This window comes from Dreissena polymorpha, chromosome 5 (genome assembly GCF_020536995.1).
Source record: "Dreissena polymorpha isolate Duluth1 chromosome 5, UMN_Dpol_1.0, whole genome shotgun sequence".
Classification (NCBI taxonomy): Eukaryota; Metazoa; Mollusca; class Bivalvia; order Myida; family Dreissenidae; genus Dreissena; species Dreissena polymorpha.
Window position 1 is genome coordinate 35,511,416 of NC_068359.1, and position 14,609 is coordinate 35,526,024.

General features: G+C 35.3%; 1 protein-coding gene and 2 long non-coding RNA genes across 6 annotated transcripts in view; 2 read left to right on the plus strand and 1 right to left on the minus strand.

The window, feature by feature from the left end:
- LOC127881714 (uncharacterized) overlaps positions 1-14,609 on the plus strand; it is a 515,289-nt gene that overhangs the window by 190,873 nt on the left and 309,807 nt on the right. The gene's annotated exons all lie outside the window — the stretch shown is intronic.
- The window catches only part of LOC127881722 (uncharacterized), a 264,293-nt gene that overhangs the window by 81,364 nt on the left and 168,320 nt on the right, over positions 1-14,609 (plus strand). The gene's annotated exons all lie outside the window — the stretch shown is intronic.
- Positions 1,980-14,609, minus strand: part of LOC127881611 (endosome/lysosome-associated apoptosis and autophagy regulator family member 2-like) — a 103,106-nt gene continuing 90,476 nt past the window's right edge. For 3 of the 4 annotated variants that reach the window (XM_052429642.1, XM_052429638.1, XM_052429640.1), the window contains 4 exons: positions 13,056-13,138; positions 11,092-11,269; positions 10,496-10,513; positions 1,980-6,788 (listed from right to left, as the gene is read on the minus strand). In XM_052429642.1, coding sequence (XP_052285602.1) covers positions 6,738-6,788; positions 10,496-10,513; positions 11,092-11,269; positions 13,056-13,138 — 330 coding nt within the window. In that variant the 3' untranslated portion in view covers positions 1,980-6,737. The remainder of the gene's footprint in view (positions 6,789-10,495; positions 10,514-11,091; positions 11,270-13,055; positions 13,139-14,609) is intronic. The other variant, XM_052429641.1, reaches the window with a different exon arrangement.

The following is a 14,609-nucleotide window of genomic DNA, read 5'->3' on the forward strand; positions in this document are numbered from 1 at the left end:
CATAAAGCCACCTGTGCCAGTATGTGTAATTGCTACGAGTATCTGTCAAAATGTTGGAAATGCGTGAGACTTGACTTAACAATTTGATCTCAAAATCTATAGCGGTCTTACTAACATAGTCATTTATATTATCATACATTAAAACCCTTTCTAGATATAGAGTGGAAACTGTACCATGTTCATGTTAGAAAGCCCAGTGACCTTGACATCTAACCCTTTACCCCTTATAAACCCACTTTGAGGTGTTTGTAGTCCCTTAGAAAATCTAATTACATTTAAAATCTTCCTTACTAGAATCGAGTTTTAAAGGCTTCATTTCCAACCTAAAGATACTGATGAACAGCAAACAGCATAAAACCTGTTCAGAATGCGAGGTACTCGCAGGCTTTTCTGGTATTATGCTGTTTGCACATAGCCATTTTCACTTTGCCTCTGAGAGGGAAAGGATTAACCCTTTGCAAGCTGGGAAATTTGTCGTCTGCTAAAATGTCGTCTGCTGAATTTCGAAAATTAGCATTTTCTTCGATTTTTTTCAAAGAATACTATCAGAATAGCAAACAGTTTGGATCCTGATGAGACGCCACGTTCTCTGGCGTCTCATCTGGATCCAAACTGTTTGCAAAGGCCTTCAAAATTCGGTTCCAGCACTGAAAGAGTTAACAGGTTGACCTAAAAACTAATAGGTTTCTTCCCTTCCTTCAGTGTAACCAGGGCCCGTAGTCACCCACACATTCTTAGACTTAAGAATGAACAATAGACTTAAACCCCCCCACAAAAAATATGCACAATATTTAAATATATACAGGCTACCACTGGTGATTTTGCCATAAAAAACAAAGATGATGTAGTTTGGTTACTGCCAAGTTTGACTTGGAATTAAAGCAGTATTTGAATATTCAATTTAAAGAATATTCTTTAATGTCACGAGTATAAACATATGTCCAAGCATTCTTTATATGTCCAACACTATCTATGGCGAAAATAGTTTTCATGTTACAAGCATATGTGACCTTGACACTTTGATCTTAAAGGTAATACTTTCCACCCATTAAAAAAAGCATACACACTTTGATGATGGTAGCTCAAATTGATAGTGGAAACAGAATGGTCAGCAAACAGACCGACCATCTCACAGACATAAAGGTGCAAAGCAACTTACCCCCACCATCTTCGTGGGTGCATAATTAAATAAAGGGATGTTTGAGCCATTGTCATACATATTGCTGCTCGATTGGTCATTGTCGGCTCAGGTATTACTTACATGTACCCCAGGTAATCTTAAGCATACTTAAATGTACCCCCTGTATGGAAAATATACTAACACATACCCGGCCATTTTAGACTACCCAAGTTTTATTCCTGCGTAAAATCCGATTCCGTAAACTCGCTTAGGAATAAGAAACAAAATTCTCTTTGAAAAAAAAAACATCCTCAAAATGCTTCTTTCAGCAGGAGTTTTGATAATACAGAGGCCATTTTACAGAATATTGACATAAAAATGAACATAATTAATTTGAAGAAAAAAAAGCCCACAACAACAAATTAAGCATTAGAATTCCTGGGTACGTTTCAGTATATTTTCCGTAATGGGGTACATTTAATAATACTTAAAGAGTACCCAGGGTACATTTAAGTAGTACCCAAGCTGACAATGACCAGTCGAGCCATATTGCCATAATAAGATGCTTGTTCAAACAGGCACTCAGTTACAAATTGCATGTTAGGGAACACAAAACGTATCTTGAAGAAATCTCTATATCATGATAGTAAAACAAAACAGATTACTTTAAGAAGAAAATATTGTGCAGTACATACTGAACACACATCAAGAACAATTTTTTGAAATGTTAAAAAAAACGATAGTTTGTGATGTTTCGAGAAATACAATGTACATATATTTTGGTCCAAAGCTTCATTTTGTACAGAAGCTTTTTTGGCATGCCTAACAAACAACAATAAAACACAACCAACGGCAACAGTAAACTTACATTATTTATGTTAAATTTTGTGAACACTAGCACTTTTAAACAGAAACAGTGACATGCAATATTGATTAATGCAAAATTAAGCAAAAAGTGACAGCATTCAAATGACAAGAATAAAGAAACAGTTCCATCGCGGGGTTTAGAATTCTTTTGAGGATGAGCTATAGATGGAAGACATTCTCGTAAAGAATGAACATTCAATTTACATGAAACTAACTTATGTAAACTGACAATAAAAAAATAAGTATAAAAAAAAACTCAGTCATTAACAAAACACTCCACCAATGAAGCTAGCTCGTCCATTCAAGAACAATTATCTATATTATTATATATATACTAATTACAACAAAGAACCCTATACCTACCTACCATACAAATAAAATATATAATCTCATGAAAATAAATATATAACTCACAACAACACGATTGCAAAAGAAATAACAAAAAAATGTTCCAAAGATATTGTTGCGTTATGGAGATCAATGATCTACAGAAATAAACACTGACCCATTTTAATGTGTTGTATTATTTTAATTGCACTACTTTTATTGACATTAAAAAACCAACAAAGAAGATGAACATTATATACAACACACTACTTCCAGTGCTAAATTCTCTCTTAACTACGGGGAATGTTCACAGAAATTTAATATAAAACATTTCTAATTAACTCTACAACTACCTTTTTTAAATTTTACATTATTATCATAGATTATAATGATTTACTATGAATACATTGAACGAATGAACACTTTTATTTTTTACTTCATTTCTTTCAATGTTAATTTTTTCCCTTTATTTATGAAGAACAAAACATGAACATTCATTTAAACATAATATATAACCAATTAAATAAAATTAACAATAAACAAAAATCTATCAAATATATCAATCTATTTTAATCAAAGCACTTCAATGTTTGATTGAACCCTGCATTTATTCCAATTTTTTTCACAACCAGTAGTATCAAAGATGAACAGAATATTAAAAGAAAAACAACAACAAAATAGTTCTTCCCAAAAATGTATCACGTCAACTGCAGATCTTGTTCCAATTATAAAATATCTTCTAGAATACAATTATAAACATGAAGGTTACTCATCCACTCATCCAGCCAATCTACAACAATCAATATATCCAGCCAATCTACAACAATCAATATATCCAGCCAATCTACAACAATCAATATATCCAGCCAATCTACAACAATCAATATATCCAGCCAATCTACAACAATCAATATATCCAGCCAATCTACAACAATCAATACACCATTTAAGATATAAATAACACAAAAACAGTAAGATCAAGGCAATTGTAAAGATAAATATCTGTAAAAGTGCACAATATATAAGAAATGTTTGGAATTCTGAAGCAATACGTGCAACACACACAAGTCTCTCACTATTTCACAACCCTCTGATGTACTGAACCAAGCCTTACAGACAATTGTATCACCGTCAATGAAAGTGATATTATGCGCATCTAACAGTATATGCTATGTTTATAGGTGTCTATCGCAACCGTTGTTTATTTTTGGTGTTTTCACTTCATAGACACTTATATTTGTTAAGGCAGCATCAACATACTAAAACAATATCCCGGAAAGAGAAAAATAATGCATTTGAATATCAACCGTACTTTCGTTTTGACAACTGACGTCAGAAATGATTCGATGTATGATGTGAATCTAAATTTAGTTTTAGTGCAGATTCGTTCATACGACACACAAACACTAACTCTGATCCTAATAAAACGACAGTTCCGCTCAGCTTAGAGGACTGTACAGTCATGTAAAATTTCAAATATAATATATATTTTTTTATAAACAACTGGTAGCAAGATGAGTTGCAGATAATTGGTCAGTTACCACATTTTAACTAACTCTTTGACCTGTTAATTCTTTTTAGCTCAATTCAACAGTGAAAAATGCGCAAAATATCACTTGAATATAAGAGATATACATACAAGTTCAATACAATCTCATCAGGTGTATTTCTAAAAGACAAATCTAACATGTCAATTGTGGCACTACATTGTTCCTAGCATGAACATATAATTGAGGGAAGAAATGCATATTTGAGGAAAATTGCCTTATCAGTAACCTACGTTTCTTACCATTCCCTTATTCATTAAATAGTTTGTAGAACAAAAACAACAATGCTTTTGTCAAGCAATATGGTCCCCTACCGGCTCCACCATTGTCAGAAATTCCATCATTTTCAGAATTTTTTTAATTTTTTTGGTTGCCATAGCAACCACAATTTTAGATGTAGGAACAAAATAAAATGACTTGCATAATGTCCATATCACCATCTATCCATGTTGCAAGTTTCATGAAAAAATATAAGAACTTTTAAAGTTATCGCAGGATCCAGAAAACCACCATTTTCAGCAGTATTTCTAGTCTATTTGTTGCCATAGCAACCAGAATTTTTGGCGTAAGAACACAATGAAATGTCGAGCATAATGTCCATATTGCCATCTATCCATGTTTCAAGTTTCATGAAAGAATATGAAGAACTTTTAAAGTTATCGCAGGATCCAGAAAAGTGGGACAGACAGACTGACAGACAGACTGACGGAGCGCAAACCATAAGTCCCCTCCGGTGAAACCTGTAGGGGACAACAAGCATGGATACAGGCTTCATGGATAGTGTAAATAGGATAAAAACTAAAGCAAAGAAAAACAAAGCCAATAATCAGTTTCTACCCTGGATTTCAGATTGTAAAGTAAATATGAGATTGCACAAAGTATTGGGTAATAAACAAGTGCTGGACTAATCAATATAAATGTCATGAATACTTCAAGAAATCAACACAATGCATGCATTAAGAAATGACAAATGTAAACTAATCTTTCAAATGTTATCTTATAGGAATGAAAAATGTAGACGAAACATAAAATTCTATTCATAAGATCTTTCAGGCAAATGTAAATGCATTTTTAAAGACATCAAAATACAAATACAAACAATGTTCACGAATATAGGAAAGGCGTATAGAAGGTTATGCATCATGCTATTGGTTGCGTTTATCTGCAAGAATTTGTTCCAAGGTTACCCTTTGTAATACGAACAATGTCTTTTAATCTTGGTTCCTGTTTCATGGAGAAACCTGATCTTATACAAACCCTGAGATATCATTGAAACCTTTTTCATTTGCAAACAACTTTTTTTTTTAAATCTCTTAAACCTGTTGTTAGGAATGCAAATGAAGTCATCAGTCTGCAACCTACGCACATAATATCCTGAATAGTTAGAAGCATACTCAAGTCAAGCTGTGTTTGCATCAAAGTAGTAACAAGGTAGATGTTTGAATGCAATATAAAGCGACTTAAAATGTGTTGGGATATAAATGCAGACACCTAACTTAACCCATTACCACCAAGATCCGTATTTTGACGTGTTTGTAGTCCCTTAGAAAGTTACTTTTAATTAAAGGCCTTTTTTACGAGACCCAAGTTTTAAAGGTTTCAATTCTAACCCTTTGATACTGATGAGCAGCAAACAGCATAAAACCTGAACAGACTGTGAGTGTCTCGCAGGCTGTTCTGGTATTATGCTGTTTGCATATAGCCATTTTCACTTAGCTTTTAAGTGGGAAAGGGTTAATAGGCATTTATGTTAAATTTAAAAAGCTTGTTGAGTAAAGGTAACTCTGGATATACTTGACTATCTTTGGTTAAAACATTATGCAGTGCAAAAGCATGCCACACATATCTTAGGTATGTAACAAAATCTCACAACATATTTTTCTACATGCAAGGCACCAGACATGACACAATCTTATATGCATCTCTGGATGTAAGCAGAACCAAGTTTTACCTTAACCACTTAAAATATGCATATTGAATCATGTGTAGTCATGTATACAATCACATTAAATTAAAGACATTTCTTAATAGATTCTAAATTAAAGTGTAAAGGCTTCGTTTTCAATCCTTAGATACTGATGAGCAGCAAACAGCATAAAACTTGAACAGCGTGGGATCTACTTCAAGGCTTTTCTGGTTTTATGCTAGCTACATAAAGCCAATTACACTTTGCCTCTAAGCAGGAAATGGTTCGAATAAACACGTAAACAACTAATGTATATGTGAGCAAGAAAATTACAAAGGAGATCCTGCTTCCCAAAAACAAATGAGATTACCATTTTACAATGAAATAAAATATAGGCAAAGAATAAGAAACAGAATGTTACATGAACATATATGTTTGTAAAATGGGTATTTAATACTCGGATAGCCACATAATTTTATGCTAAATATTTTTAATCCTTAAGCTTGATGATTATATAATCGAAAGTTAAAATTACAAAAAAACATAAACACAAAAAAAGTTGAAATAAACATACACAAAATACATAACAAATCTACAGTAAACTTGTTTTATGTTGACAAAATAAACAAATCATGATTATTAACTTCATTCAACACAATCTCAACCCTTAGCAAAAAATCAGAACATAAAAAAATAACGTAGGTCATTGAAAAACTATTTGTTGTTGATAAAACGCAGTCTTTTACACACACTTTTTACGCTTAATATTTACTACAATTTGTTTAATTATAGCAAAATCCATTTTAAGTTATATTTTTTTTAAATATTATAGTACATATATTTTTATTTCTTCTGTAAACTCATATATCTCTTTGATGCATTGCCTCTCCGTTGTTGCACAATCAACCAATTAGGTTTGATGCCTCTCGGCTGTTGCACAATCAACCAATCAGGTTTGAGGGTAGGATTCCTATGTGAGAGGCATCCGCTCATTCAGCACTGCAGACTCAAATGCGTCCTCCTACAATAGAGTAAGATGTTTGTTAACTGTCACCTGAATTATAATGCTGACATTTGAGATGTTAACCTCAACATCAATACATGTTTCCCCTTCCTCCCAGAAAACAGCATTCCAATGTAGATGACTGTAGGCGAAAGAATGTCTAGGTTTCATGCACAAATGACTTTAAAGTTTCAAGCCCCTGTGACCTTGATCGTTGAACTGTTGACCTCAAATCAATATTTTTTTATTAACCTTTTTTTTGCGCTATTATAATTATTTTAGACTATTTCAAAAAGTAAAATGTTCAAAATACATACATAAAATGACATTTAATTTCCAAAGTAACAAGTTGTGTTTGTGAAACACTATGTCCCCCCATATATTTGACCTTTGACCTTAAAGGATGACCTTGACCTTTCACCACTCAAAATGTGCAGCTCCATGAGATACACATGCATGCCAAATATGAAGTTGCTATCTTTAATATTACAATAGTATATTAAATGGGCGATTTTGACCCATATATTTGACCTTGAAGGATGACCATGACCTTTCCCCACTCAAAATGTGCAGCTCCATGAGATACACATGCATGCCAAATATGAAGTTGCTATCTTCAATATTGCAAAAGTTATGGCAAATGTTAAAGTTTGACGCAAACCAACAAACAGACAGGGCAAAAACAATATGTCCCCCAGTATAGACTGGGGGACATAAAAACTAGAGCTTTGTCACAGACATGACGAATACCCCCACATGCCGCAATGACACATAATATTTTGCATATCGTCTTCACAAAAAACAGCGGACACCATGCTCAATTTTTAAAACGCACTTAGTGACCCCTTGACCTAGTTTTTGACCCAGAAAGGCCCATGTTCTAACTTGGCCCTAAGATCATCTCCATAAAACTTTTGACCAAGTTTGGTGAAGATCGGATGTAAACTACTTGAATTAGAAAGTGGACACCATGCTGAATGTTAAAAAACGCACTAAGTGACCCCGTGACCTAGTTTTAGGCCCCGAATGGCCCATGTTCAAACTTGTCCTAGAGATGATCATTGAGATAAAACTTGTGACCAAGTTTGGTGAGGATTGGATGAAAACTACTTGAATTAGAGAGCGGACAACATGGTGAGGCTTAAAACGCACTAAGATACCCCGTGACCTAGTTTTTGACCCGGCATGACCCATATTCAAACTTGACCTAGACATCATTTAGATACAACTTCTGACCAAGTTTGATGAAGATTGGATGAAAACTACTTGAATTAGAGAGCGGACAACATTGTGATGTTTAAAACCCACTAAGTGACCCCGTGACCTTGTTTTTGACCCAGCATGACCCATATTCAAACTTGCCCTAGACATTATCAAGATACAACTTCTGACCAATTTTGGTGAAGATTGGATAAAAACTTCTTGAATTAGAGAGCGGACAATATCGTGAGGTTTAAAACACACTAAGCGACCCTGTGACCTAGTTTTTGACCCGGCATGGCCCATGTTCGAACTTGACCTACACAACATCTAGTTACAACTTCTGACCAAGTGTGGTGAAGATCGGATTTAATTTACTTGAAATAGAGAGCGGCCACCATGCTCAATGTGTAAAACGTACTAAGTGACCCTGTGACCTAGTTTTTGATCTGGCATGGCCCATGTTCGAACTTGGCCTTCAGATCATCTAGATAAAACTTCTGACCAAGTTTGGTGAAGATCAGATGAAAACTACTTAAATAAAAGAGAGGACACAATGCTGAATATAAAAAAACGCACTAAGTGACTGCGTGACCTAGTTTTTGACCCGGCAAGGCCCATGTTCGAACTTGGCCTAGACATCATGTAGATACAACTTCTGACCAAGTTTGGTGAAGATCGGATGAAAACTACTTGAATTAGAGAGCGGACACTTAATACGGACCGACAGACAGACCGGCTGACCGACCGACCGGCAGACAAGTTCACTCCTATATACCCCCCTGAACTTCGTTTGTGGGGGTATAATTACCCGTCTTATACATTATAGAAAAAAATGTTTAAATTCCAAGGTTTTGGTGAGTAATTCCTTCCGGAACCATGTTAACAAATTGTCGTTACTATATGAGTTGATAACAAACTGTCCTTCATCAACATATTTAAACATACATGTGCAAATTTGAACTATTCTAAATGTTATTCTGAATACTTTTTTAGTTACGCGCAACATGATGGAACAAATATTGTTTTCTTCATTTTAAAGAGGCCAGAAGTCCTAATTTGCAACCAACATACAGAGGTGCAAAAGTACACATGCTGATTAATGCATTTTTAAAGCTTCACCCCACTATGTATAAAACATATCAACCAAAAGAAGGAGGGGGCAAGTACTCAAGCTGGAATATATTTACAGAAATTCATCCCTATTACATCAATACATTTGGAGTTATGTGCGATACAATATATCCCTTTGCATACTGGGAAATTTGTCGTCTGCTAAAATGTCGTCTGCTGAATTTCTAAAATTAGCATTTTCTTCGATTTTTTTAAAGAATACTATCAGAATAGCAAACAGTTTGGATCCTGATGAGACGCCACGTTCTGTAGCGTCTCATCTGGATCCAAACTGTTTGCAAAGGCCTTCAAAATTCGGTTCCAGCACTGTAAGGGTTAATATGCCCTACCTTTATCTTCATAAAGAGGGGACATAAAAGACAGATTCTTAAACAGACTAGAACATAAACCCTTTACCACTTAGATACATATTTTAACGCATTTGTAGTTCCTTAGAAAGTTTCATTTAATTTAAGACCTCTTTTTTACTTAATTCAAGTTTTAAAGGCTTCATTTCTAACCCTAAGATACTGATGAGCAGCAAAAAGCATAAAACATGAACAGACTGCGAGTTACTCGCAGGCTGTTCCGGGTTTATGCTGGTTGCAAAAGCCATCTTTACTTTGCTTCTTATGGGCGAAAGGGTTAAGATGACCTAATGAGATTGTGTGCTAGATTTGTTTTTATGTTACTTCCAACATAGTATAAGCATCTTAGAAGCAAATATTTAAAATAGCAGGTGATGAATAAACCCAACATTACATTTGGATCCTTCACCATAAATTCATTATGTGCACGGAAAGGCATAATAATAATCCTCAAGTATTTTGATACAAAATCTAAATTATACGCACACAATTATAAATTGTTGATATAAAAATCATATACACTCCCCCACAACTTCCATTTATTTAGCATTTAAAACATGTGGGTCATAATGTGCCCTTTTTGCTGTTAAATACTTTCTTATTTGATCAACAATCAAATATTTCTAACATGCATTTAAAACAATGGGTACCCCTTTATAAATTTGCTTTCTTTTAATTAAGAATTAAACTATATACATACATATGAGCCTTGTTCTGAGAAAACTGGGCTTATTGCATGTGCGTAAAGTGTCGTCCCAGGTAAGCCTGTGCAGTCCACACAGGCTAATCAGGGACGACACTTTCCGCTTTAATGGTATTTTTCGTTTAAAGGAAGTCCCTTTTTACCAAAAATCTAGTTAAAGCAGAAAGTGTCGTCCCTGATTAGCCTGTGCGGACTGCACAGGCTAATCTGGGATGACACTTTACACACATGCAATAAGCCCAGTTTTATCAGAACGCGGCTCATATATATAAATACTTTTAGCCATGAATACAATAAAAATAAAACATACGCAAATTAATGTCTAGCCATGTTATACATACATTGTCGGATCTCCCAATCTGTGAAAGGATTTAAAACATTCATTATGTGTGATGTATAATTAATGATAATTACAATTCATTCAATTTAAAAAATACCTTACATGAAATCCAAGGGGCCTTGTGATTTAAAATCAGATTTTGTCTCAGAATAAATAGGCTATAAACATAATGAAAGTTTTTGCAATTTAAGTGATAACATTATTTCCGTCATACAAGTTTCCTCCATTTAATGACAATGGTTTTCTCTTCTTTTTTTGTTGAAGAGTTTATACAATCGTTTTACTATCTCTATTTTGTTGAAAAGTTTCTACAATATTTTTACCGTCATGATTTAGTCAGAGTTTCTACAATGGTTTTACCATCTTGATTTTTGTTGGAGAGTTTCTTCAATGTTTTTACCTTCTTGATTTGTTGAAGAATTTCTACAATGATTTTACCTTCTTGATGTTGATGAAGATTTTCTACAATGGTAAAACCTCTTGATTGTGTTGGAGAGTTTCTACTATTACAATGGTTTACCTTCTTGATTGTGTAGGAGAGTTTCTACAATGGTTTTACCTCCTTGATTTGTTAGAAAGTTTCTACAATAGTTTTACCTTCTTGATTTTGTTGGAGAGTTTCTTAAAGAACCTGGCCCCCTTGCTGCCTCGGATTGTGACCGAGTCACCATCCTCATTGTCCTCGTCCTCTTCCAGACCACAGCTGTCTGCTCCAGGTAGCTCCACCTCTCCGGTCTGGGAATTCTCCACCAGCTTCATGTACCGGTAGGCCAGCCTGAAAAGGGATGGAAACAATGTGGCACTGCTCTTGGAAAACTGGGCTTAATGCGTGTGCATAAAGTGTCAACCCCTATAAGCATGTGCAATCAACACACGCTTTAAGCCAAGTTTTCCAAGAACGCAGCCCATATGGTATGCTAGTCTGAATAGGGGTGGACATAGTACATTACACTGTTGGCTAGGCTGAATTTGGTGGAAACAAAACATCATATGGTAGGCTTGCCAGCATAGGGGTAGAAATAATACATCATATGGAAGGCTTGCCAGCATAGGGGTAGAAATAATACATCATATGGTAGGCTTGCCAGCATAGGGGTTGAAATAATACATCATATGGAAGGCTTGCCAGCATAGGGGTAGAAATAATACATCATATGGTAGGCTTGCCAGCATAGGGGTAGAAATAATACATCATATGGTAGGCTTGCCAGCATAGGGGTTGAAATAATACATCATATGGTAGGCTTGCCATCATAGGGGTTGAAATAATACATCATATGGTAGGCTTGCCAGCATAGGGGTAGAAATAATACATCATATGGTAGGCTTGCCAGCATAGGGGTAGAAATAATACATCATATGGTAGGCTTGCTAGCATAGGGGTAGAAGTAATACATCATATGGAAGGCTTGCTAGCATAGGGGTAGAAGTAATACATCATATGGTAGGCTTGCCAGCATAGGGGTAGAAGTAATACATCATATGGTAGGCTTGCCAGCATAGGGGTAAAAATAATACATCGTTTGAGCCTTCCTCTGGGAAAACTGGGCTTAATTCATCTGACTAAAATGTGGTCCTAGGCAAGCCTTTCAGTCTGCACAAGCTAATGCTTCTTTAGAACTAAAAAATGCTTGGATTTTTGTATAAAAACAGTGCAAACCAACCAATATTATGTATAGACAAATAAATTTGTAGCACTGAATTTGTATATAAATTTCAAACTAATGTTTATTTTATTCAGTCAGTCACTTATCAAGGTACAGTGTAATTTCAACAAGAAATGTGTTTGTCAGAAACACAATGGCCCCTTTTGCGTCGCTTTGAAGCAATATATTTGACCTTGAAGGATGACTTCGACCTTTCACCACTCAAAACGTGCAGCTCCATGAGATACACATGCATGCCAAATATCCAGTTGCTATCTGCAATATTGCAAAAGTTATGGCCAATGTTAAAGTTTTCGGACGGACGCACAGACTGACAGAAAGACAGACTGGACTGACAGTTAAACTGCTATATGCCACCCTACCGGGGGCAGGGGCATAAAAAGCAATTGTTATATCAAACATATGCAAATTATTCCAGCAAACATATTTGTTTACAATTAACAAATATATTATTGGGTTTACAATTGATTCACATAAATAACTTGATCCAAAAATGAATGGCTGTCACCTTAACTGGCAGCGAAATTTTTAAGCAACTAGGCCAAGGTGTTAAATGTGCCGCGTTCTGAGAAAACTGGGCTTAATGCATGTGCATAAAGTGTTGTCCCAGATTAGCCTGTGCAGTCCGTACAGGCTAATCAGGGACGAAACTTTCAGCTTTATGGTATTTTTAGTTTCAAGGAAGCCCCTCCTTACCGAAATTGAAGTTAAGGCGGAAAGTGTCATCCCTGATGAGCCTGTGCGGACTGCACAGGCTTATCTGGGACGACACTTTAAGCACATGCATTAAGCCCTGTTTTCTCAGAACAAGGCTCAAATGTTTGAAAGAATGGATTTACAGTGTCCCAACTCTGTTGGGACATATACTCTTCAGCTAGTTTCCATGATACTCACTTCTTGTTCTTTCTCCAGAGGATACATGCCACCATAAAGCAGATCAGAACGATGCCACACACCACTGGTATTGCAATCTGCACCTAAACACACACCAGGTATTACTTGATAAAACCATTTCCACTCAGAAGTAAAGTGAAAATGGCTATGTGCAAACAGCATAAAACCAGAACAGCCTGAGAGTAACTCGTAGTCTGTTCAGGTTTTATGCTGTTTGCGGCTCATCAGTATCTAAGGTTTGGAGATTAAGCCTTAAAAACTTGAATCTAGTAAAAAAAGGTCATAAATTAAACATAACTTTCTAAGGGACTACAAATGCGTGAAAATATGTATCTATGGGGTTAAGGATTCAGGGCTATTAAACTGGCAGCAGATATAGAGAATAATAGGTTTGTGACGTGGATGGAGAATGGTTATCTGGCAAGTCGGAGGAAGTTATTGGGTGAGCTGAAGGCGAGCCCGATAAGATCCTCCAACAAGCCAGATAACCATTCTCCATCTACGTCACCAACCTATTATTCTATTTATCCTGTCACATTCGTTGAAATGTTTATAAAATATCTAGTTTTCGAGTATTTTGTGTTTAAATATTTAATATGGGAAAAAACACGCGCGAACAAAAACATTGTTACATCAAGTCATGCAAAACGCTTAGGCTAGCTTCCATCTTGTTAAACAACACAGAAATCGAGTCAATCGTTATTAATTCAATACACAAAGACGAAATTATGCTGTTAAAATAATAATGTTTAAACAAACAATGCTTTACATGTATTTTGTTGTTTTTTTAAATTGAAAACAAGTATATTTTATTAATAGAAAATAGTACAGGCGTGCGCATGCGCGGAGAGCAACTGACAGATATTCGAGGTCCTGGGTCATCTAGCCTAATATCTTTTGGGATATTAGGTTACCTGGTTATCGGGCTGATTTGAGGGCGTGTGACAGGATAAGCATAAATATCTGGATAAAAGCATGCTATAGTACATGTATACTGTACTCACCCTTAACCACTCAGATTATTATACACACAGTGCGGCTTTCGAAGTCCCTTAGAAAATCAAATTAAATTAAGGACCATCCTTACTAGATTCAAGTTTTAAAAGCTTAATTTCAAACCCTAATGTACTGATGAGCAGCAAACAGCATAAAACCTGAACAGACTGTGAGTTACTTGCAGGCTGTTCTAGTTGCATGCTGGTTGCATAGTCATTTTCACTTTGCTTCTGAGTGGGAACAGTTTAAGGCGTTATTATTAACACATAATAAAGCTGTTTGCAGCTCTCTGCAGTTTCTATTTAAGGCATGTTTAACACTGTTCAAGGGCACATGACTGCACATTAAAGTTATGTTGTGCACATTTATACAACATTGTAATGGAATCTTTTAACTTTCAGTTTAATCACTTGATAAATTTTGCAATAGTGTCTTCCACAAACATGTCACATTTCATGCGGACAGACTGAAAAACTTACCAATCAACAAATATGTTGTTGTTGTTTTTTCTTATCTTTCTTTATTGCTTTTTCAAAATGTGCGTACTTATCTTGTTGT